Source organism: Pogoniulus pusillus, chromosome Z (assembly GCF_015220805.1).
Source record: "Pogoniulus pusillus isolate bPogPus1 chromosome Z, bPogPus1.pri, whole genome shotgun sequence".
Taxonomy (NCBI): Eukaryota; Metazoa; Chordata; class Aves; order Piciformes; family Lybiidae; genus Pogoniulus; species Pogoniulus pusillus.
This window is the reverse complement of record NC_087309.1, coordinates 84,879,512-84,901,126: the sequence shown is the minus strand read 5'-3', so window position 1 is coordinate 84,901,126 and position 21,615 is coordinate 84,879,512. Positions and strand designations below refer to the sequence as shown.

The 21,615-nt window shown below is 41.1% G+C and overlaps 1 protein-coding gene across 4 annotated transcripts in view; it reads left to right on the top strand.

Annotated features, from left to right (window-relative positions):
• Positions 1 to 21,615, top strand: part of ADAMTS19 (ADAM metallopeptidase with thrombospondin type 1 motif 19) — a 189,406-nt gene that overhangs the window by 59,836 nt on the left and 107,955 nt on the right. For all 4 annotated transcript variants that reach the window (XM_064140285.1, XM_064140284.1, XM_064140287.1 and 1 more), the window contains one exon: positions 6,101 to 6,144. In XM_064140285.1, coding sequence (XP_063996355.1) covers positions 6,101 to 6,144 — 44 coding nt within the window. The remainder of the gene's footprint in view (positions 1 to 6,100; positions 6,145 to 21,615) is intronic.

Genomic DNA, 21,615 nt, shown 5'->3' with positions numbered 1-21,615 from the left:
AGAAGAGACAGAATCAATCTGATGATGGAAGTGGGGTGTTAGCTAAGCAGTCAAAAGGCAGTGGTGTTTGGTTTTTTTTTTGTGTAGTATCTCTACGTGATAAAAAAGCTTTTGGAAAGTCTTATCATGTGCTAGGACATGCTTTTTTGATGTGCTTTGTAATAATGACATTCCGGTTTGTGGGGTGTTTTTTTTGAGTGAATCTCTGATCAGTATTTAGAAAACTGAAGTAGGGAGCAGGAAGTGATTGGTTGGATGTCAGCGAGTAAGTCAGTACTGAGGCCAGAAATTAAAGACCTGTTCTTCTGACATTTTAAATTTTTTTGGTAGTATACTCTGGACTACTGCCTCCCATCTCAGAGCAGCTTTAGCTGCTAGTAAATCAAGCCACTGTGTTTTGCTGATTGTGTGAATATTTTGCTATTTCAGGCCTCCTCTGCACCACATCAGCTTTATGGTGCAGCTAGCTTCACGTATGGTTCCTCTTGTGTGTTTTGTTAATTCAGAGTCTCATTCTGTTTTGCAAACACAGAACAAGCCCTTTTGTCACAACTTCCTAACAGCTTTGGATTGTAGATCTGCTTTATTGAGAGAAATAATTTAGTTTAGCCAGATGTGCACCAACTGCTTGGTATTTTTCAAATAAAAATAAAAGGTTTTATTGGTTATCTAACACATTCACTGTTAGACCTCTTACAACTAACCCACACTTCCTTTTTTGTCTTGCATGATAATAGAATAGTAAGAGTCCTTTGAAAAACCTTTCCTGTTCTTTCACATGCCAGTTGTGTCTAGTAACTGAAAGAGTTAGAAATGAAGTGTTCAGTATTCTGCAGAGCTCATTTTTAACGTTTAACTACAAAGACCAGAATGTGCTTGTAACATAGATTGGTTTTCAACAGTTGAAAAGATGTCATAGCCTTTTCATGAAAAAAGTAATTTACAGGAGTTATTTTTACATTACATAGATAAAGTGGAAAGTAAGACTGGGTTCTCCCCTAATCTTTCTCTGCAGCACAAGTCAGCTTTAATGAGGCATATGAATCTGCTGCCACTTTGTTCATTTCCCCGTACCATAGCCCGGTTTCAGTCTATGAAGTTTTTATTCAGTTTCCCATTAAATTGGCTTACTCTAATGAAGTAATGTCCTGTTTAAAATAATAGTGCCATAAATTAAAACAAAAACAGGAAGGAAAAGTTTCAATATTAAGAAAGGACCCCAGGGAGGGAGAGTCTGGGCTGAAAGAGACCCCAAGGATCAGCTAGCTCCACCCCCTTGCCATGGGCAGGGATACCTCACACTACATCAGGTTGCTCAAAGCCCCATTGAGTGTGGACTTTAAAACTTCCAGGGATGGGGCTTCCACCACCTCCCTGAAATAGAGAGTGAAAAGAGAAATTGTTTTAAGGACGTGAAGAAGGATGAGGTGCTCAATGCCCACTTTGGCTCCGTCTTTAGCACTGGGTCCAGCAGTGCCCTGGGCATTCACCCTCTTATAGTAGGAGTCAGGGAAGGAAATTGTAATGAGGACATCACAATAAATGAGAAAGTGGTCACTGACTTTCTGTGCCACATAGACATACACAAGTCTGTGGGGCTGAGTGGGCTGCACCCAAGGTTGCTGAGGGAGTTGGCAGACGTGCTCGCCAAGCCACTTTCCATTATTTACCAGAAGTTCTGTCTAACTGGGAAGGTTGTCAATGGACTGGAGGGTAGCAAATGTGACACCTGTCTTCAAGAAGGGTGGAAAGAAAGATCTGGGAAAGTATAGACCTGTCAATCTGACCTCAGTACCAGGGAAAGTGATAGAGCAGGTCATCTCACGTGCCATCGTAACGTCATATAGACAATCAGGGGATCAGGCCAAATCAGTGTGGGTTTACAAGGAGCAGGTCCTTTGTGACCAACCTGATCTCCTTCTATGACATGATCACCTGGCTACTGCATGAGTGAAAGGCTGTCGATGTTGTATTCCTAGACTTTTGAAAAACCTTTGATAGTGTTCCCCACACAATTCCTGTGGACAGATTGGCTACTCATGGCTTGGATGAGCACACTGCCTCCTGGATAAAGCACTGGCTGAATGGGAGCGCCCAGAGAGTGGTGGTCATTGGAGTTAAATCCATTGGTAGCTGGGCACTGGTAGTGTTCCTCAGGGTTCTGTGTTGGGACCACTTCTTTTTAATATCTTTATTGGTGACCTTGATTCAGGCATAGAGAGTGTCAACAGTAAATTTGCCACGTTAGGTGGTAAAGTTGATTTGAATGAGGGTAGAGAAGCTCTTCAGAGGAACTTGGATAGGCTAGATCAATGGGCCAGCATTAACGGACTGAATTTCAACAAGGCCAAATGCCAGGCCCTTCACTTGGGTCACAACAACCCCAAGCAACACTACAGGCTTGAGGCAGTGTGTCTGAAGAGCTGTCTGGCAGAAAGGGATCTGGAGGTTGTAATAGACAGGCAGCTGAATATGAGCCAGCAGTATGCCCAGGTGGCCAAGAAGCCCAATGGCATCCTGGCTTATATTAAAAATGCTGTGACCAGCAGGAATAGGGAGGTGATTGTCCCCTTATGCTTGGTGCTAGTGAAGCCACACCTCAAGTGTTGTGTTCAGTCTTGGACACCACAATAGAGGAGAGATATGGAGGTGCTGGGGCAGGTCCAGAGGAGGGTAACAAGGCTGGTGAACGGCCTAGAGAATAAATCTTATGAGGAGCAGCTGAAGGAGCTGGGGCTGTTAGTTTGAGGAAGATGAGGCGGAGGGGAGATCTCATTGCTGTCTACAACTACCTGAAGGGACATTGTGGAGAAGCTGGTGCTGGTCTGTTCTCACAGGTAATTTGAGACAAAACAAGGGGAAATTGGCCTCAATCTGAGACTGGGTAGGTTCAGACTGGACATTAGGAAAAAGTTTTTCAGAGAGAGTGGTCAGACACTAGAATGAGCTACCCATGGAGGTGGTTGAGTCACCCACCCTGGATGTGTTTGAAGGTTGTTTGCATGTGGTGCTTAGGGATATGGTTTAAGGTGAATCTTGTAGAGTAGAGTTATAGATTGGACTTGGTGACCCGAAGGGTCTTTTCCAACCTGGATTTTGTAATTCATGTCTCTTGATAAAACTGGTTCATAGAAACGAGTTTGTAATAGTACTTTAATAATATGCACATCAGGAAGTAATTTACTTTGAAGAAAAAATATACCACTTCACACCAACATCCTACTTACATTTAAAGTTACAGAGTCTATGGAAATAAGTCTTGATTTGGGTGGCTGCTGAGATGGTATTACCAGTTACTATCTGCATAGGATGTCTGAATGAGGTACCAAAGAAATACAGTTTTCTAAAACAAGGGATTAGTGATTACTCATTATTCCTTAGAAATCTTTTCTAGGGTTAGCCAACTTGTTTAAGATGGAAAATCAGTCCAGAATCTCACAAAAGCATATCTTTTACTGGAATAAGGATGTATTTTCTTTTCCATGTGCATGCAAAGCAACTGTTTAGACTAATGTGTGATATCCAACACACTGTTGTGTGCTGCGGAGTGGTTAGAATGAGATTTTAGTGTGCTTTAACTAGTTTCTTGCTTTCATTGTTAGACTCCATTACTAACGTGTACCATGAAAGTTCTTCTGTATGTGTTAATGGTAATGCAAATATCTTTGCCCAGTTTTGGAAAGAGAATGGAGGAAAAGAATAAAGGCGAATAATCTCAGCGGCTTTTCTCAGGGCTTTGTTGTGTGCTTTATTGCTGTTTTATGCATCCTCTTACTTGGAAAAGTCTTAAGCCTCTCTTGTTTTGTGCAGTTTCAGGATGCTAATATCATATATATAGAGCATAGAGGGGTGTATGTGTATAATATATATGTGTGTGTGTTATATACACAGAGAAGAACATAGTTATAGTACGATGGAATTTTTAAGTTAGCACGTGGGGATTAGAAAACAACTGTGAGAGTTGTTGGTAGGTCTAGGCTGTGAGTCTTTACTAAGGGCCCTAGTCTCATATGCATGTAATGCATTCATATTCTTGGAAATTTAAGGAGGTATGACATTCTTTCAGTGTAAATCTGGAAATAAGATCGGTTTATTGTACTTCCCTCATGCCAAATCATAGCAGTACTATTTCCCTCAAGTCCGATAATGAAAGCCTGGATGCATAGCATAACTATAGTCAGAGTCAGCCAAGAAGGAAAAACAAAGCAAAATCATCTCCTTCAGGTTTTCAGAACAAAGCTATTACATAAGCAGAATCCTTCTGGAAACTGGTGGGTTTAAAATGTCAGATGGTATTCTTTTATGTTTGAAAATATGATCTCTTTTTTTCTGCCGCTTGTTGTTACCTCAGTTAATATATGGCAGTTGTATGAGTGTTCATGGAAGACAGTCTGTGTCCTTACGTTGTCCTTCTATGTGTTCTTTTCCCCCAGCGCAAGTCCCATATTTCTAACGATTCTGTCATGTCTTAACAAGACAGTAAGTCCCTTGTGTCACATAGCAGAAAATATAGAGTTGTATTACATCCCAGTGCTTTAGTGCAATTTGTTGCAGGTTTGAAAAAATAGATTGCATTTTCTTCTGTATCTTATTAGAGTTTCTTGTTTGCTACCTTTGACTCAATTTCCAGGGTTCTTCTAACTGGATTCTCAGAGTTTCTTTATGAGTGTATTTGCAAGATTTCTTTCCAGCACTCTTGTTTTGGTTTTCTACTTTGCAATCATCTACCAATGGTGACTGGAAAATCAAAAGCTATATAGCTTCACATCTCTGTCTTTATGGCCTTTCACAACTGTCAGAAAGTTGCCAGCCTTTTGAGAAGATTGCTTTTGGGTCTGTCGCTCTGTGGGAGTTGTCTGTGGGAAGCAAACAAACAAATAAACGAAAAGGTCTTGGAGTAGTTAAATTTTTTGAAGTGATAAGTATCACAATTCTACTCTCATCGCTAGCACTGAACAGTTCCTGTGTTTTGGTCCGGAAAATTAGTGTTTCTATATGTAAATGTCTTTATAATTAACAATCTATCATAGAATCACAGAATGTGTATATCTGTCTAGTTTCGTGATCAGAATGTAAAATTGAAACTATCTCTGACCCTTATGAGTACTCTCTACAATCAGATGATTACTCTGTGACACACCTAAAGAACATAAAATTACTTATTTGTTTATGTCAGAATGAAGTTCAGGTAATTAGGCTTTTTTTTTTTTGTTAGAATGAAGTTCAGGTAACTAGGCTGTGTTTTGGTTAGAAAGTAAACCTGGGAGGAGTTTTGTTGTTCATTCCTGTTGGTTCCCTCTTCCACTCCCCAGTACATGTATATCTCAGCTGCTCTCTTTTTACGTAAAAATTAACATGAGTTATAAAGACTGCAGTGATTTGGGGTTTGGTCTTTTTGGTTTTTTTTGGCTTCTTTGTTAAGTTGTTACATGCCTCTGAGAACAGGTAAAATAGGTAATGAAATTAAAAAAGAGTCTCATGCAGAAGTTGTTTAAAAGAGAGATCCAGTATTTATTCCACTTCATGAAATGGGGCAGTCTTACCTAGAGAGCTGTGGCTGGGCTAAAATCAGTGTCAGTGATAGCATTCTCTTCTCCCATTGCTTTTGCTTCCACAAGATTGAAAAGACCTAGCAGACATGCAGAATGTATTCCTTTTACCTTAGCATGTGTTCCTATTAGTCATTTAAACCACCGACTTCTTAGCACAAAAACTTTCTGACTCTGTCTCTGGTGTGGATGCTAAATTTCATTTCTGCATTTGGATGTGACACTGAGCACTGAAGGTAGTTTGATATTGAATGAAAGAAAGACTAACTTTAGACTTGTAACATTTCAAGATACTTATGTAGGGAAAAAAAACAGAAAATTAGACATAATGCCATTTAAATTTGTGGTACATGTTTTGTCACATGACTAATCTGTTTTGAGACTGAAGTTTTAAGTGTTCTGGGTAACCCTTCCTCATGCTCTTTGTTGAGATAATAGTGTTCTGTGTTTATTCATTGAGCTATACAAATTATTTGTAAATAGGTCACATAGTCATTACCAGTCTGACAGCCTGGTTTGCTTAATGTTTTTCTTTTCCCCCCCAAATCTAGGAAGGATTTCTGTGTGCATAAAGATGAACCATGTGATACTGTTGGTAAGTAAACAAATGTAAGAGACTGTGTAAACAACTTTGTAAAATAAGTGTTATGTAAATAGCCATGTGAAGCTGGAAGCTGGCAACAGTGTTGGTGATGGATAGCTCTAAGTAGCCAAAATGGAAAATGCGTCTTAAATGCCAATAGCTCTTTGTTAGATTTGTTCATGTTTATATAAAAGTAATATATTTAATTACAGCATTTCCATGTCATATGTAGAGCAATTTTTTTTTCTTTTAATCTCACTGACAATTTAATGCAAATTTGTTCTAATATTCTTAATTCAAAATATGAAGCTAGAGATGTGTTTATGATTTTTTTATGCAGAGAATTTATCTTTGGTGAGAATATGTCCATGATGTTTTAAAGACGTTTTCAGAATAATATAATATAATATAATATAGTGATGGAGTGTTTATCAAGTTAAGAATACAGGATGTGAACTATTGTGCAAAGTATCTTCTGACATCCTCAATTAAAGTGAGTGCTAGCTGCACTGAAGTTTTCTGTCAAGAGTCATTAATTTACCATTTGAGGAAGATGATTTATCAGTGAAGAGATCTGGTGGAAAAGACAGGAGAAGGTGGCAACTGTTCTATTGTCACAATTCTGAATAAAATCATGCCCTGACACTAAATAAAGGGTGAAGGATGTCATGATGTTTAGACCTTAGAATTTCATTTGGCTAATAGAAGTCTTGCACAGTTCCATATGTAAATACAGAACCTAAATTATTTCAGCCAAATTAGGATGATAGAAATGGACTATAAAGTATTGCCACACTTGTACTCCCTCTTAGGTAGAGAAGCAGATGGTTTTGTGGTTTAATTTCAGTGGCAAAGGTTTGGACTTATGTAAACTATATTACTTTACTATTTGCTAGCCTTTTCTGCTGCTGTGTCATCTCATGTCTATGTGAACATGTCCCTAGGGTGGATATCAATAATCTCAAATGAAAAATGGAATGTTTCTTGCAACAGCTACTGGTTAAGAATTCATAGTGTTCTTCCACATATCAGTATCTTAGTCTGTGGTGAATTTTGTATGAGTGTTTGGTGCTCAGAGATATTTCTTTTAGTCTTGTAAGTGGAAAAATGTTTCCTTAGAGCTGAAAGCGGAAATAGTGTGACAAGAAGTCTTTAGAGCCGTATGTAAATATGAGCTGAAGAGCAAAGTTGGTCCACTTACACTGTACTCAAATCAGAGTAGGATGTTATCTGGGTTTCCCAGATGAAGTGGATGTATTCAAGGTAAACACCTGCAGAAGATTCTTCAGTTGAACCTTGGAGGTAATAGAATGGCAGTCTCCAATTTTGTCTGTGAAATTGTATATGAAGTAAGATTGAACTGAGTCAAGTATCAGTCATTAACATTTCTGTGATGAAGAGGCATGGATGAAACTTGAAAATGAAGCAGTGCATTAATTTTAAGTGGCAATAAACAGTTTACAGTCTTGGTGTGGTCATAAAAAACATGAAGATACCTTGGCTATCTAGTTTGGCATTTTGTGGAATGACTGTTACGGACTTTGCCACACTGTTCTCACTTAGAATTTTGTTCAGGGATTGAAGAACATTTCCATATAGTTGCAGTTGTACAACAAAAGGTCATTCTCCTTTTGTCATTCCATCAACTACTATATAAATTTAATAATTAGTTGTTCGGGTGAACATAGTATCTTTACAAACATGACATCTATGCTCACTTTTAAGAAAACAATGTCATTCTGAAGCTCTTGTCCACTGTCATCTATGATCTGATCTAAAGAAGCATGTTTAAAAAAGTAGAAAGCACTTTACACATTTCTCTTGAAGAATTGTCTTGCTGACATGAATGTGTTACATTAGTATTTTTAGGATTTCAGGTTTATATGTTAATTATTGAAAGCACATATAGGTAGTTGGGGGGTTCATTTTGGCATCTGTTTACTTTTGATTTCTCCAGTGAAACCAGAATGATGGTTTTCAGTCAGATTCTATCATTAGGTCACTGAAGGGTAAGGATGAACATTTTGATCTTACTATGGGTCTTCATGCAACATTATTGTGGGCAAAAGGAGACAGTGTATTGCAGGAATGTTTAACATAATGGAAATTGCAGAATGTGTCAAAGAAAATACAGAAAAAATGGTAATGTATTGTGAACTGTATGACTCCCAGCTGTCTAGAGCTTGCTTCTCCTTCCTGCTTTAAAAAAAAAGCAAAAGAACACACTGCAACACAAACTTTTGGCTGTGATAAAGATTGAAACAAGGCAGTTCTCTGCGAAAGGCAAACGTAGCTGTACATTTGTAGCACGTTGCAGGATCCAGAAATGAAAGTCAAGAGAAACATTTACAGAACAGATTTTGGTACTGGAAGGGGTTGTCACATCGGATCATAGTTTTTCCCAGTGATGGATATTAAGCAGACAAATAATGGATTTATTGTTTATTCATTAAATGCCAAGACTCCCAGTTTTCAGACTGGACATGAGTATCCACTTAGACTGGATAGAGTAGGTGCCAATATTCTGTTGTGTAGTCAGAGTTTGCATGTATTTAGATGGCAAACAATACATTTCTTTGTGCTTCTGGTCTTGTTCTAATAAAAGTACAGAACTCATGCACTTTTCAATTAGTGCATTTTTGTTGTCTCTTAAAATAGCAGTGACTCATGTGAAGATTTAATGGTTTGAGGATAACATTAACCGAGAACTGTTAACCAGGAAAAAAAAATTACCCAAAATGAGAAATGTGTGTCAAAATTCTCTTAGAATATATAATTTCATTCTTGATTTTGGAAGAAAATGCTTGATACCAGTCTTCCAAATACTTGTTCAAAACAACATTTAAGTTGGACAAACAAGAATTTTCTTTCATAATGATAGAATACACGTTTTGGAATGTTTGTCAGACTTTTACATTCTTAATCGGAAAAAGAATTCTGGTTTGGTGATGAAACATGAAATAATACTTCATATTTAGTAGTTTTGCTAAGCAGGCAGAAATAGAATTAGTTCTGGTATTTTACTTGGTTTCCCAAAGTGTACTGAATTTTAGAAAGCAGAATACCCGTGTTTTATGCTCTTCAAAGTTAAATACTAAATTTTATACTATTGCTAGAAGTGTTTAGAAAATTCTGCAGCCAGAGAAATTGTGAGTCTGCTTTCTTACTTCACAGTGTCTGGAGTAACTCAGATGAAAGCCTTCCTTGAATAATGTCATGTTTCTGTAAAACAATAAACTAGATGTGATATCAGTCAGTCCAGGTCAACTGAGTTCAGTAAGCTACTCTGATATCCTCAGTAGCCCCTGCCAAATTCATCTTGGGGTGGTGAATCACAAGGCAATTGTTTTAGGCTCCAAATTGACCAGACCCAAATGCTCTTGAACTTCCTCTGTTGATATACTGCAGAATTCTGTTGTTGTATATATTTTCTTCTGCTGTTTCACTATTCCTGCACAGAATTAAGGACTACATTCACTGATTCTCACAACTCTGTAGCTTAAAGAGAGGGTGAATTAGTTGGAGCAATTAATGAGGCAGGAATTACAAAATAGGTAGTTATTTTATTTCCAAAAAGCCCCACCCACAAACTACCTACAAACTAGTTAAATTTGTGTTGTAATCTGGTCAGGAAAATCTTCACAAGGATGTTTATGGGCAATTTAGTAATTTAAAAGAATCAGAAAATTGGAAAAAGTTTAGCCACAAAGTGGCTTTGTCCCACTTATAAATAGGCAGCCTGTAGCCCTAGGTAAAGTCTATTCTACTCACAGCACTGGAGCAGAATTCAGAGATAGTCCCTGGCTCCTTTGCAGTGGTGTTTTTGCTGCTCGGTGTCTTGATAGTCATTGAGAGGCTTCTAGATCTTCTCAGGCTCTAGCAGAGTGCTGGGAAAGAGAAAGACCATCTCTGACCTGATCCTGGTTTATCCTGGCACAGAGGTTTGCAGAGGTGCAGGCAGGATCTCTAGCAGATGTGCAGAGAGCATGATACTGGTGGCACTTCTCGCCACATCGTGAGGCACTTAATGCCTTCACCTGGTAAACTTGAAGCATTTAAATTTCCAGGTAGTTCAAGCCCGAAACATCAGGGCTATGATGGTCAGAAGCATGAGACAGAGCATGTTGTCTAAGCAGAGGAGAGCACATTGTCTGAGCAGTGAGGCAGGGCAGAGCATAGAGCAGAGCAGCACAACTGCTTGCAGCTCAGCTCAATTATTTGCTCGAGTGCAATGGCTCCTTTGGCCACAGAGATTCACCAATCAAAATGGCATTTGCAAACCTGACCTTATTAGGTGAAAGCAGGACTTGCTTACCCTAATTTGGACAAGACACTAGCAAGTACCTAAACACCTGTGGGTACCTGTTTATCACTTTGGGAGGGGACATAATGACCCAAGCCTTTGTTTTCCTCCTACCTTTGCTTTCCCTGTCAGCAGAAGGGTAGGGCAAGCTGGGGCATGTTTTAGGCTTACCAGCCTTCCAGGACAGAGAGTTCAGATCTTGTTTTACTGTACAGTCATTAGGGACATACTATGATTAAAATAAATAAAAGGTTTGCCTGAAATGGAATATATTTACATAAACATTAAATTTACTTTAGTTAATGAAAAAAAAAAAGGTCTGTAATTGTCCAAGTTTCTTTTCTCCCGTAAGACAACTGGGTTTTGGAATCATGTAATTTCTGTTCTCCAGATAGATTTGATTAGTTTCATCAGATGGAACTATCTTTTAAATTTGCAGTGATTTGGAGTGTTGGTTTTTTTTCATGCTTTATACAGGTGAAATTACAAATGTAGGTATCTCAACAAACTTCTGGAAAATCTAATAAATAGTGCAATTGTCATTTTTCAGAAAATTAAATCTATGCTAAAAGAATCAACATTAAATGCACACTAGGGGCAAATACAGGCTTTCCCATACTTTTCTGGTATTGTCACATTTAAATAGATGAAAGGAGAAATGATTCATAGGGCAACTTATTAATGGGCTGTTTCAAAAAACCTGGTGCCAAAAGGTGGAAATCACCAGATATTTTCTCATTCTCCTTGTGATGGTTTGGGTGTTACCCAGCCCCACACACTTTGGAAATTACCCAGCCTAGACTCAGCCAGCTCTGGAAATATGAATGAAGCTTATTATTTACAGCTTAGCAGAATATACAAGCAGATATGTACAGTATATACAGATATATATAAGGTAAAAGGTAATACAGAAAACACAGCAGCCCTCTCAGAAACCTGAGTCCCCAGGAGGGACTCCCAACTGCCCTTCCACCTTCTCTCCCCCTCCCCCTCTCAACCTTACCCCAGTCCCAAGGAAGAATGGAGGTTTGGCGAGGAGGGTAGGAAGCAAAGTGGATTAATCAGAGAAACAGAGGGTGAGGTTAGAGAGAGAGAGATGCAGCTCGGAGCTCTCCAGCAGGAGTAGTGCTTTATCTACATTTTGATTCTTGTTCTTACACATCTCAGCAAGCCTATGAAGGAAGCAGACATCACCATTGTTTTCCTTTCACAGCCTGTAATCTAGTCCTTCTCACCAAAACATTCTAGCTAGGTTCAAATTATCACACTCTTCAAGGATTAGGTTAACAAATAGTCACAGAAAGACTAGTTCTTGAAGCAAATGTATGCACATTTTAATTTCCTTCTGTCTAACATACTACTGTAGCAGTTAAGATTTGGAGATTTGTATTGGAAATTAATAATATGTTATGCATTATGAATTTTAATTTTGGAATGATTATTAATTTTATTATTAATATTCAAAAATTTGGGAAAATTCCTTGAGAGTCTTTGGATTTTTGGTCGACAGGAAGTAGTTGCACAGAAGGTATTTATAAACACAGAATTAACAGTTTAAACAATCAGAACTTGGAAAATAGGGACACAAAACCAGGAAAAATTCTAACTAGGCTTATGGAGTCTTAGCATTAACTCCAGCATATGTACTCGTGATGCTTTGTGTCCCTGAATAAGTCTCCTGTACAAAGATGCTTTCAAAACTCACGATAATGATCCCAAGGTAAAATAAAAACTATTCCAGGCAGAGGGAAGGAGAGAACTGAGATGCTGCTGCTGAGCTAGGGCAAGCTGCATACACATGGCTGCATAATTCCCAGTTAACGAGCCGCAAATGAGGTACTGCTTCCAGTGGAGGGTCAATGCAGAAAGGCTCAGTGCAGAAGGGCAGAAAGGCTCAGTACAGAAAGGTGGAGTTTCTAAACCATCCCCCATTAAATACTTCATTTTGAGAATGAAACTGGCCAATAGGCACTAGCATCATTGTTCTGTCCAATGAATTCAAAGCTTCGTGCCTTGTGTGACCACACAGACATGTTGAGGGGCAACACAAGACACCTGGCATGTGATGCTAAGCCCCTAGCCCTCAAGGCTTTGCTGGTAACAAAACCTCATTGTTTGCTCATCTAACTCCACTGCTGGACCCGCCAGGAGGAGAGCAAGGGTTAAACTGGCCTGGCAGGATTTATGCCCTACCAGGACAAGACTCTAATACGTGCTTCTTTTGGATTACATTTGTTTGCTGCTAGCTAATGTCTTCTGTGGAAACACTGTAATAGAGAGTTCTTTGTGTGGATTATTACAGACATGGACAGATTGTAAAATGATACTCATCTTTTGTTGGCATCAGTTTAGAGCCTCATTAATCTGCAGGAACTGAGAGGAATGGCTGCTTCTAAGGGAGGCTGTGTTCTTTCTGGGGCTGCTCCACTTGGACTCTGCTCACTGCCTTGGTTTAGCATCCCTCTGTCTACTTTTACAGTCTTTCCTTGTGCCAGCAAAATGGCTTAACAAGTCTTAGCACAAATAAGCAGTTATGTTTAATGGAAATTGTATTTACTTAATTAGCTTTAAAAATTTGTTTGTACATTCCATGTGGTTCACTCTTTGCATCAAAGCTGTTGGTGACAGATAGGTTCTCTAGCAGGGCACTTTTCTCACAGCAGTATAATCTCAAAATAGTTTTCAAAAGGCATAGGAATGAGCATAATTGCTGCAGCTGGAAATACTGTCAGGCTGCATGATCTGCACAAGATCAGTGAAACAGCAAGTGAGAGAATCAGGAAGGGAACCAAATGTTCATTACATTGTCTGCATTTCTAATGCCTGTGATCTGACTTTTCAGAGAATGTAAAATACTGCTATGCTGTCATATTACTGTAAGTTAGAAAGGTCCAAGTAAACTCACACTTAAAGAACATCTATTCTATTATTTGAAAGCTGTTACTTCAGTAATACTATAACACTTAGAGTGCATAGTAATGGCAATTGCTGCCAGTAGATATTTTTTCCCCTAAGTTTTTAATAAAGGTTGTTACAAATACCAGACCTTAAGGACCTGAATCCTTGTGTTACCACTTATCTGTCATGGATAGAGTTGAACATGGTGCTACTATTCATATCATGCTGCAGTCATGCCAGCTTCAAAAAGTGAAAGTGCTAATTGGAGCAAAGTATTATGTGTCTTAAAGTTCATATTGCAATGTGGAAGGCTTCCTATTCTGGTTGCTGCTTCTGGATTCCATCTTGATTATTGGCTCTTTCTCCAGGCATGGTGGCAGAATGGCTGGGAGTTGGGTAGCTGATGGTTTTGGCTTTCTGTTTTATGCTGTGTTTTTCTTGTGTTTCACTGTGCTGTTTCTGCAAATAGGCTAAGCTAAGGTAATTATGCATTGTGCTTATGATATCTCATGTTATATTAAACTATTATTTCTTTATCTTAACCCTGAGTTTTGTGTTGCTCTTCCCCACATGTTTGTGTTGGAGGAGCAGGTGGTTTAGCCCTTGCACTAAACCACCTCATTATCATATCTGATTCTACAGGTATCTGATTCTGCAGAATATTTTCTCTCACCCTTCGTAACAGAATCACAGAATTATAGAATGTTAGAGGTTGGAAGGGACCTCCAGACCAACTTCCCTAGCAAACACAGGGTGACCTAGGGTGGTCTGCACAGGAATACATCCAGGCAGGTTTTGAAAGTCTCCAGAGAAGAAGACTCCACAACCTCTCTGGGCAGTCTGTTACTGTGCGCTGTCACCCTCACTGTAAAGAAGTTTCTCCTCATGTTGAGGTGAAACCTTTTATGTTCAAGGCATATCTGAAGGCATGAAGACAATGCATGTGCTTCATAAACTATTGTGGCCATAGTAAATCCACTCTGGGTGGGTCTGATCCCCTGGCCATTTGATAGGTGCTGTGTGATTGCACTCAGGATGATCTGTTCTATCATCTTGCATGGCAGTGAAGTCAGGCTGACAGGTTTGTAATTTCCCAGGTTCTCCTTCTAACCTGTCGTGTGAATGGGCACCACATTGGCCAGCTTACAGCCATCTGGGACCTCTCCAGTGAGCCAGGACTGCTGATAAATGTTAGAGAGTGGCTTGGCCAGCTCATCTGCCAGCTGTCTTATCACCCTAGGATGGATCCCGTCTGGTCCTATAGACATGTGAGGATCCAGGAGGCTCAACGGGTCCCTAACTGCTTCTTTCTGGATTACAGCGCTATGAGGAGAGGCTGAGGGAGCTGGAGTTGTTTAGCTTGGAGAGGAGGAGGCTCAGGGGTGACCTCCTTGCTGTCTACAACTACCTGAAGGGAGGCTGTAACCCAGTGGGGGTCACTCTCTTCTCCCAGGCAACCAGCAACAGAACAAGAGGACACAGACTCAAGTTGTGCCAGGGTAGGTATAGGCTGGATGTTAGGAGGAAGTTCTTCCCAGAGAGAGTGATTTGCCATTGGAATGGGCTGCCCGGGGAGATGATGGAGGCACTGTCCCTGGAGGTGTTCAAGAAAAACCTGGATGAGGCACTTAGTGCCATGGTCTAGTTGATTGGACAGGGCTGGGTGCTATGTTGGACTGGATGATCTTGGAGTTCTCTTCCAACCTGGCTGATTCTGTGATTCTATGATCTCTAGTAACTACATTCCCCTTCTTGCCCAGTAAGGAGTGGAGGTTGTCCTTGCCCCTCTTTTTGCCACTAATATATTTATAACTAACAATTTTTTAATTATCATTCACAGCAGTGGCCAGGCTAAGTTCTAACTGGGCTTTTGCCTCTCTGTTTTTCTTCCTACACAACCTAGCAACATCTTTAAACTTTTCCTGAGTTATCTCCCCCTCTTTCCAAAGGTGTTACACTGTATTTTTTTTGTTAATTCCTTCAGGAGTTCCTTGCACATCCAGACTTGTCATCTTCCCCACTGGCTCTGCTTTCAGCACACTGGGACAGCCTGTTCCTGCACCTTCAAGATTTCTTTCTTGAAGTAGGTCCAACCCTCCAGACGCTTTTATTTTTAAGGGCTATTTCCCAAGGTGCTCTCCAAGTTAGTTCTTTCAATAAGCCCCAGTCTGCTCTCCAGAAGTCCAGTGTAGATGTTCTGTTTATGCCCCTCCCGAGTTTCACTGCATATTGAAAACATTCATTATTTCATGGTCACAGTATCACACAGTATCACAGTATCATCAGGGTTGGAAGAGACCTCACAGATCATCAAGTCCAACCCTTTACCACAGAGCTCAAGGCTAGACCATGGCACCAAGTGCCACGTCCAACCTTGCCTGCACTCCAGACAGCCTCCGACCACCACAGCTCCGACCAGCCTCTCGCTGTTTGTAAACAGCATGTCAAGCAGAGCCTCATGCCTGGTAGACTCACACAGCAGCTGTGTCAGGAAGCTGTCCTCTGTACTCTCTATAAACCTTCTAGACTGCCTCTTCTCTGCTGTGTTAAGTGCCCAGCAGATATCTGGCAGGTTAAAGTCACCTACAAGAACAAGGGCTGGCAATCTTGAGACAACCTCCAGCTGTTTGTAGAATAATACATCCACCTCCTCTTCCTGGTTGGGTGGCCTGTAACAGACTCCAACCAGTATGTTGGTCTTACTGGTTTTCCCTCTGATTTTTACCCACAGGCAATCAATGTGGTCATCATTAGCCTTAAACTCCATGGCATCAAGAGCTTCTCTAATATACAGGGCCACTCCTACACCCCTTCTCCCTCTCCTGTCTTTCCTGAAAAGCCAGTATCTGTCCACTGCAGTGCTCCAGTCATGCTATTCATCCCACCACGTTTCTGTGATGACAGCTACATCATAGTGATAAGGCCTGTGCCATGATAATAAGGTCTAAAGCCTAAGCCTTCTTTCCTCAAGACTGAAAAAGATAATTCTCTCAGCCTTTCCTCATGTGGCAGGCTTCCCAGTCCTTTCATCATAGTTGTGGTCCTTCTCTGGACCTTCTCCAGCCTTTTTCTGTATTGTGAGGACCAAAACAGAACACACTACTCCAGATGTGGCCTGACAAGTCCTTAATAGAGTGGGATAAGGATTTTGTGATCTCTGCTGGTTGTTGCAGCTCAGCATCCTGTTGGCTCACTTTCCCACAGCAGCATACTGTGCACTCATATTGCACTTGTTGTTCATCGAGATACTCAAGTCCTTTTCCACAGAGGTGCTCCTCAGGTAGATCAATCCCAGTCTGTGCTGCACTCCTGTATTATGCTTTCCCAGGTGCAAGACATTAGATTTGTCTTGGCTGAACGTAACAGTGTTCTTGTTAGCGAACTCTTCCAGCCTATGCAGTGAAATCTCTAAGTTTTAGTTAGAGCTGAGAAAGTTTATCACACATGTACTGAAATTCCAATAGCCTGTGGGTGTTCTGTTTCAAAGAATAATAACTTTTGAAACAGTCTATCTACTCATTTAATTTATAGGATAATTTTATGTATTTGTTGATAGTGTGGTATTTATGGTTGTCCTTAATAGGAAGTGGTCCTGTATTATGCTGTAATACCATCCACAGTTCTTCATAATTGCATGTGTAGCTATATTCCTTCTGTGAAAATGTAATAGAACTTTGTAATTTTCTGCAGATTGTACTATCTCATCTCTAGGTAATTTTTTATATTTTTGTTGTATTCTGTATTTAGTCTCAGGTGACATAAAATATTTAAAGTTCTAGCTGAAAAGGATTTAAAATACAGAGAGATTTCCTATATGTGAAGAATTTTAACATTGCACTGAATAGAATTTAGAATGTTTGAGAGCTTAAATTTCTTTCAAAACTCCTTTGCCCATCAGAAAAAGGAATTTTGTAGTAAGGACAAAAGAATCTGTAATATTAAACAGTGCATATTTGTTTTATTTTAAACAAAAGGAAATTGCAAACTAATTATCACAATGATCTGTACTCAGCTGTGCATGCTACATTCAAAAGTGGCAATTGAAACAGAGCGGTACTGGCACAGTATACAGAAGATGCTAATGTCTGGACTAGGGAAGGGTGGTGAAACATAAGGCAGAGGACAGGAGTGGACATGGCTTAACTAAGCTCAGATTTTGGCTTTCACCAGGAGGAAATCATAGTTTTAGCTAATCGGACTGCAAGTGGTAAATGAATGAGTGCGTTGGTGGCCCTTTCACTGCATTGCACAGTGAATTATGTCCTGTGTCACTTTATTAATCCAAAATACGAAACAAGGATACTCAGGTCCAAACATCCGTGAGGTCTTAAAAATATCTTTCAGTGTCTCCTGAGTTTTATCTATTATATCACTCACGTAGGTGTAATGTTATGTACATGCATAATAAAACTAATGTGGATTGGCAACTGCAGGTAGTTGTGCTTTGATAATCAGTTGCACTCTGTATATGCTTTATAGACATATATACCTTCTGTTGGTATGTATAAAGAATAACACTCCACTTTATCTGTCATGGATACAATTAAATAAAAATAAATTTTCATGTCAAATGTGAGGAATTAAAGACTTGCAGAATAGATGGCTGTTAAATAAGATACCTGTTTTTTGGCTAGTAATCCATTTCTGTAATATTAATCTTGTGTGACCTGCTTGGTGGATGTGGGGAGGCCTGTGGATGTGGTCTATCTGGACTTCAGCAAGGCCTTTGACACTGTCCCCCACAGCAAACTGCTGGCTAAGCTGTCAGCCCGCGGCTTGGATGGTAACACTTTGTGCTGGATTAGGAACTGGCTGGAGGGCCGGACCCAGAGAGTGGTGGTGAATGGTGCCACATCCAGCTGGCGGCCAGTCACTAGTGGTGTCCCTCAGGGATCAGTGCTGGGCCCCATCCTCTTTAACATCTTCATAGATGATCTGGATGAGGGCATGGAGTCAGTCATCAGCAAGTTTGCAGATGACAGCAAGCTGGGGGCAGATGTGGCTGGGTTGGAGGGCAGAAGGGCTCTGCAGCGGGACCTTGACCGCCTGTACAGATGGGCAGAGTCCAATGGGATGGGGTTCAATAGCTCCAAGTGCAGGGTGCTGCACTTTGGCTACAACAACCCCATGGAGAGATACAGGCTAGGGTCGGAGTGGCTGGAGAGCAGCCAGACAGAGAGGGATCTGGGGGTACTGATTGATACCCGCCTGAACATGAGGCAGCAGTGTGCCCAGGTGGCCAAGAGAGCCAGTGGCATCCTGGCCTGCATCAGGAATGGTGTGGTCAGCAGGAGCAGGGAGGTCATTCTGCCCCTGTACTCTGCACTGGTTAGACCACACTTTGAGTATTGTGTTCAGTTCTGGGCCACCCAGTTTAAAAGGGACGCTGAGATGCTTGAGCGTGTCCAGAGAAGGGTGACGAGGCTGGTGAGGGGCCTTGAGCACAAGCCCTATGAGGAGAGGCTGAGGGATCTGGGATTGTTTAGCCTGGAGAAGAGGAGGCTCAGGGGTGAACTTATTGCTGTCTACAACTACCTGAGAGGTGGTTGTGGCCAGGGGGAGATTGCTGTCTTCTCTCAGGTGGCCAGCACCAGAACAAGAGGACACAGCCTTAGGCTGCGCCAGGGGAGGTTTAGGCTGGAGGTGAGGAGAAAGTTCTTCACTGAGAGAGTCATTGGGCACTGGAATGGGCTGCCCGGGGAGGTGGTGGAGTCGCCATCCCTGGGGCACTTTAAAGCAAGGTTGGACGTGGCACTTGGTGCCATGGTCTAGCCTTGAGCTCTGTGGTAAAGGGTTGGACTCGATGATCTGTGAGGTCTCTTCCATCCCATCCCTTATGATACTATGATAAGGAACAGGGTACAAGCTAGAACACAGGAGGTTTCACCTGAACACAAGGAGACAATTCTCTTTGGTGAGGGTGACAGAGCACTGGAAAAGGCTGTCCAGAGAGGTTGTGGAGTCTCCTCTAGAGACTTTAAAACCTGCCCGGATGCATTCCTGTATGGCCTATCCTAGGTGATCCTGGCAAGGGTGTTGGATTTGATGATCTCTGAAGGTCCCTTCCAACTCCTAACATTCTGCAATTCTGTGATTCTGTGATTCTGTGTTTAGTTCTTGGTAAATACACTTATGTATGCTACTTTTGTTCCTTCAAAAGAAACATTTGCAAAGTTCTATATCAATAGAGTAGCCAGCTTTGTGTATTTTTTTGTCTGAGAACACCCACTGGTTTTTAATTTGATTTTTTTTTTTGAAAAGAGGAGCTACTGTGTAGCTTCTTGTGACGAGTGCATCAGTCTCTGTGCCTCGTAGCTATACAGTGGCAAACCAAAATCATTGCAGTGGAATGAATGTAATGAATGAATATTTTGCTCTGAATTTTGAAGAATGGAATGGCCTAGCAGTGATACATGAATCCTTTAACTGAGGAGGAAACAAAGAGGGCTCCCCATTTGTGGGGAGAACAGCTGCTCTCTTCTCTCAGGTGGCCAGCGCCAGAACGAGAGGACACAGCCTCAGGCTGTGCCAGAGGAAATTTAGGCTGGAGGTGAGGAGAAAGTTCTTCACTGAGAGAGTCATTGGACACTGGAATGGGCTGCCCGGGGAGGTGGTGGAGTCGCCGTCCCTGGAGCTGTTCAAAGCGATATGGCAAGGTTGGACGTGGCACTTGGTGCCATAGTCTAGCCTTGAGCTCTGTGGTAAAGGGTTGGACTTGATGATCTGTGAGGTCTCTTCCAACCCTGATAATACTGTGATACTGTGTGATGCTGTGATACTGTGATAATCCATACAACTGCATTTAACTGTTGTCGAATTCAAAGAAAACTGCTCCACAAATACAAACAGGAAGAAACAGGGTGTGATGGTTTGGGGGTTACCCCGCCCCTCCCACACTTTGTGTTTGCCCCAGCTAACTCAGACGGACCCTGGGAATATAGATGAAGCAATTTATTTACAGCTAGCAGAATTTACAAGCAGCTATTTACAATATATACAGTTATATACAGAAATATACAAAGGATAAACGATATGAAAGCACAACTCCCCTCCCAGAAACCTGAGTCCCCAGGAGGGGCTCTCAAACCACCCCAACACCTCCCCCCGGCCCTCTCAACCTTACCCCAGTTCTCAGGAAGAAAAGAGGTGCAGCCAAGAGGTTAGGGAGCAAGGTTAGTAGGAGCAGGGTTAATGAGATGTGACCAGGTCTAAGGCAAAAGCAAGAGTGAGACAAAATGGAGAAAAAGTCTTTCTTCTTCCCAGAGTTCTCAGCGTAACTGTGAGAGAAGTAGACACAATTGTTTTTCATTTCACTGCCCGTTATCTAGTTCTGTTACCAAAACATTCTCACTTGCTTCAAACTAGCACAATCCACCCCTGTCTACTTCGCTCAGAGTATCGCTGAGAATTATCCAATCTAATCTAAACCAATATTTACAATAAACCAATATATACAAGTTCAGTTCACACTTCAATCAGATGTAGGTGATTCAAAAGCTCAGAACAGGGACTCCCAGATGATGTTGGGTTCGTGCTCACGTATTGTAGATTCTATTGTAGATTCTCTCAGTGTTGGGCACCGATGTTACCTAGAACAGAAAACTCCTAACAGCTTGAATTTAAACTCTCTCAGCTAATGTTAGATTTCTCTGTGGAATACACTGGATTTCACCATTCTCCTGCATTACCCAGTATGTATGACCAGGACCTTCAGCAGAAACCACCCCTCGGACAGGTTTCCCTTCGCCTGAAGGAGAAAATACCCAAACAGTTTTCCCTAACAGATTCTTTTCACGTACAACAGGAACTTTATCACCGTCTACTGTTTGGACCAAATCTGATTGTGCAGGTCCTGCTCTGTTTACTGAACCTCTACTATTTACCAACCAGGTAGCTTGTGCTAAATGTTTGTCCCAGTTTTTCAGAGTTCCACCCCCCATGGCTTTTAGGGTGGTTTTCAGCAAGCCGTTGTAGCGCTCAATCTTCCCTGAAGCTGGTGCATAGTAGGGTATGTGATAGATCCATTCAATACCATGCTCTTTGGCCCAGTTTTTCACAAGATTGTTCTTGAAATGAGTACCATTGTCTGACTCGATTCTCTCTGGAGTTCCATGTCTCCACAAGATCTGTCTCTCCAAACCAACAATGGTGTTACGTGCAGTAGCATGTGGAACTGGATAGGTTTCCAACCATCCAGTGCTGGCTTCTACCATCGTTAGCACATACTGCTTGCCAGAACGTGATCGAGGTAAAGTGATGTAGTCAATCTGCCAGGCTTCACC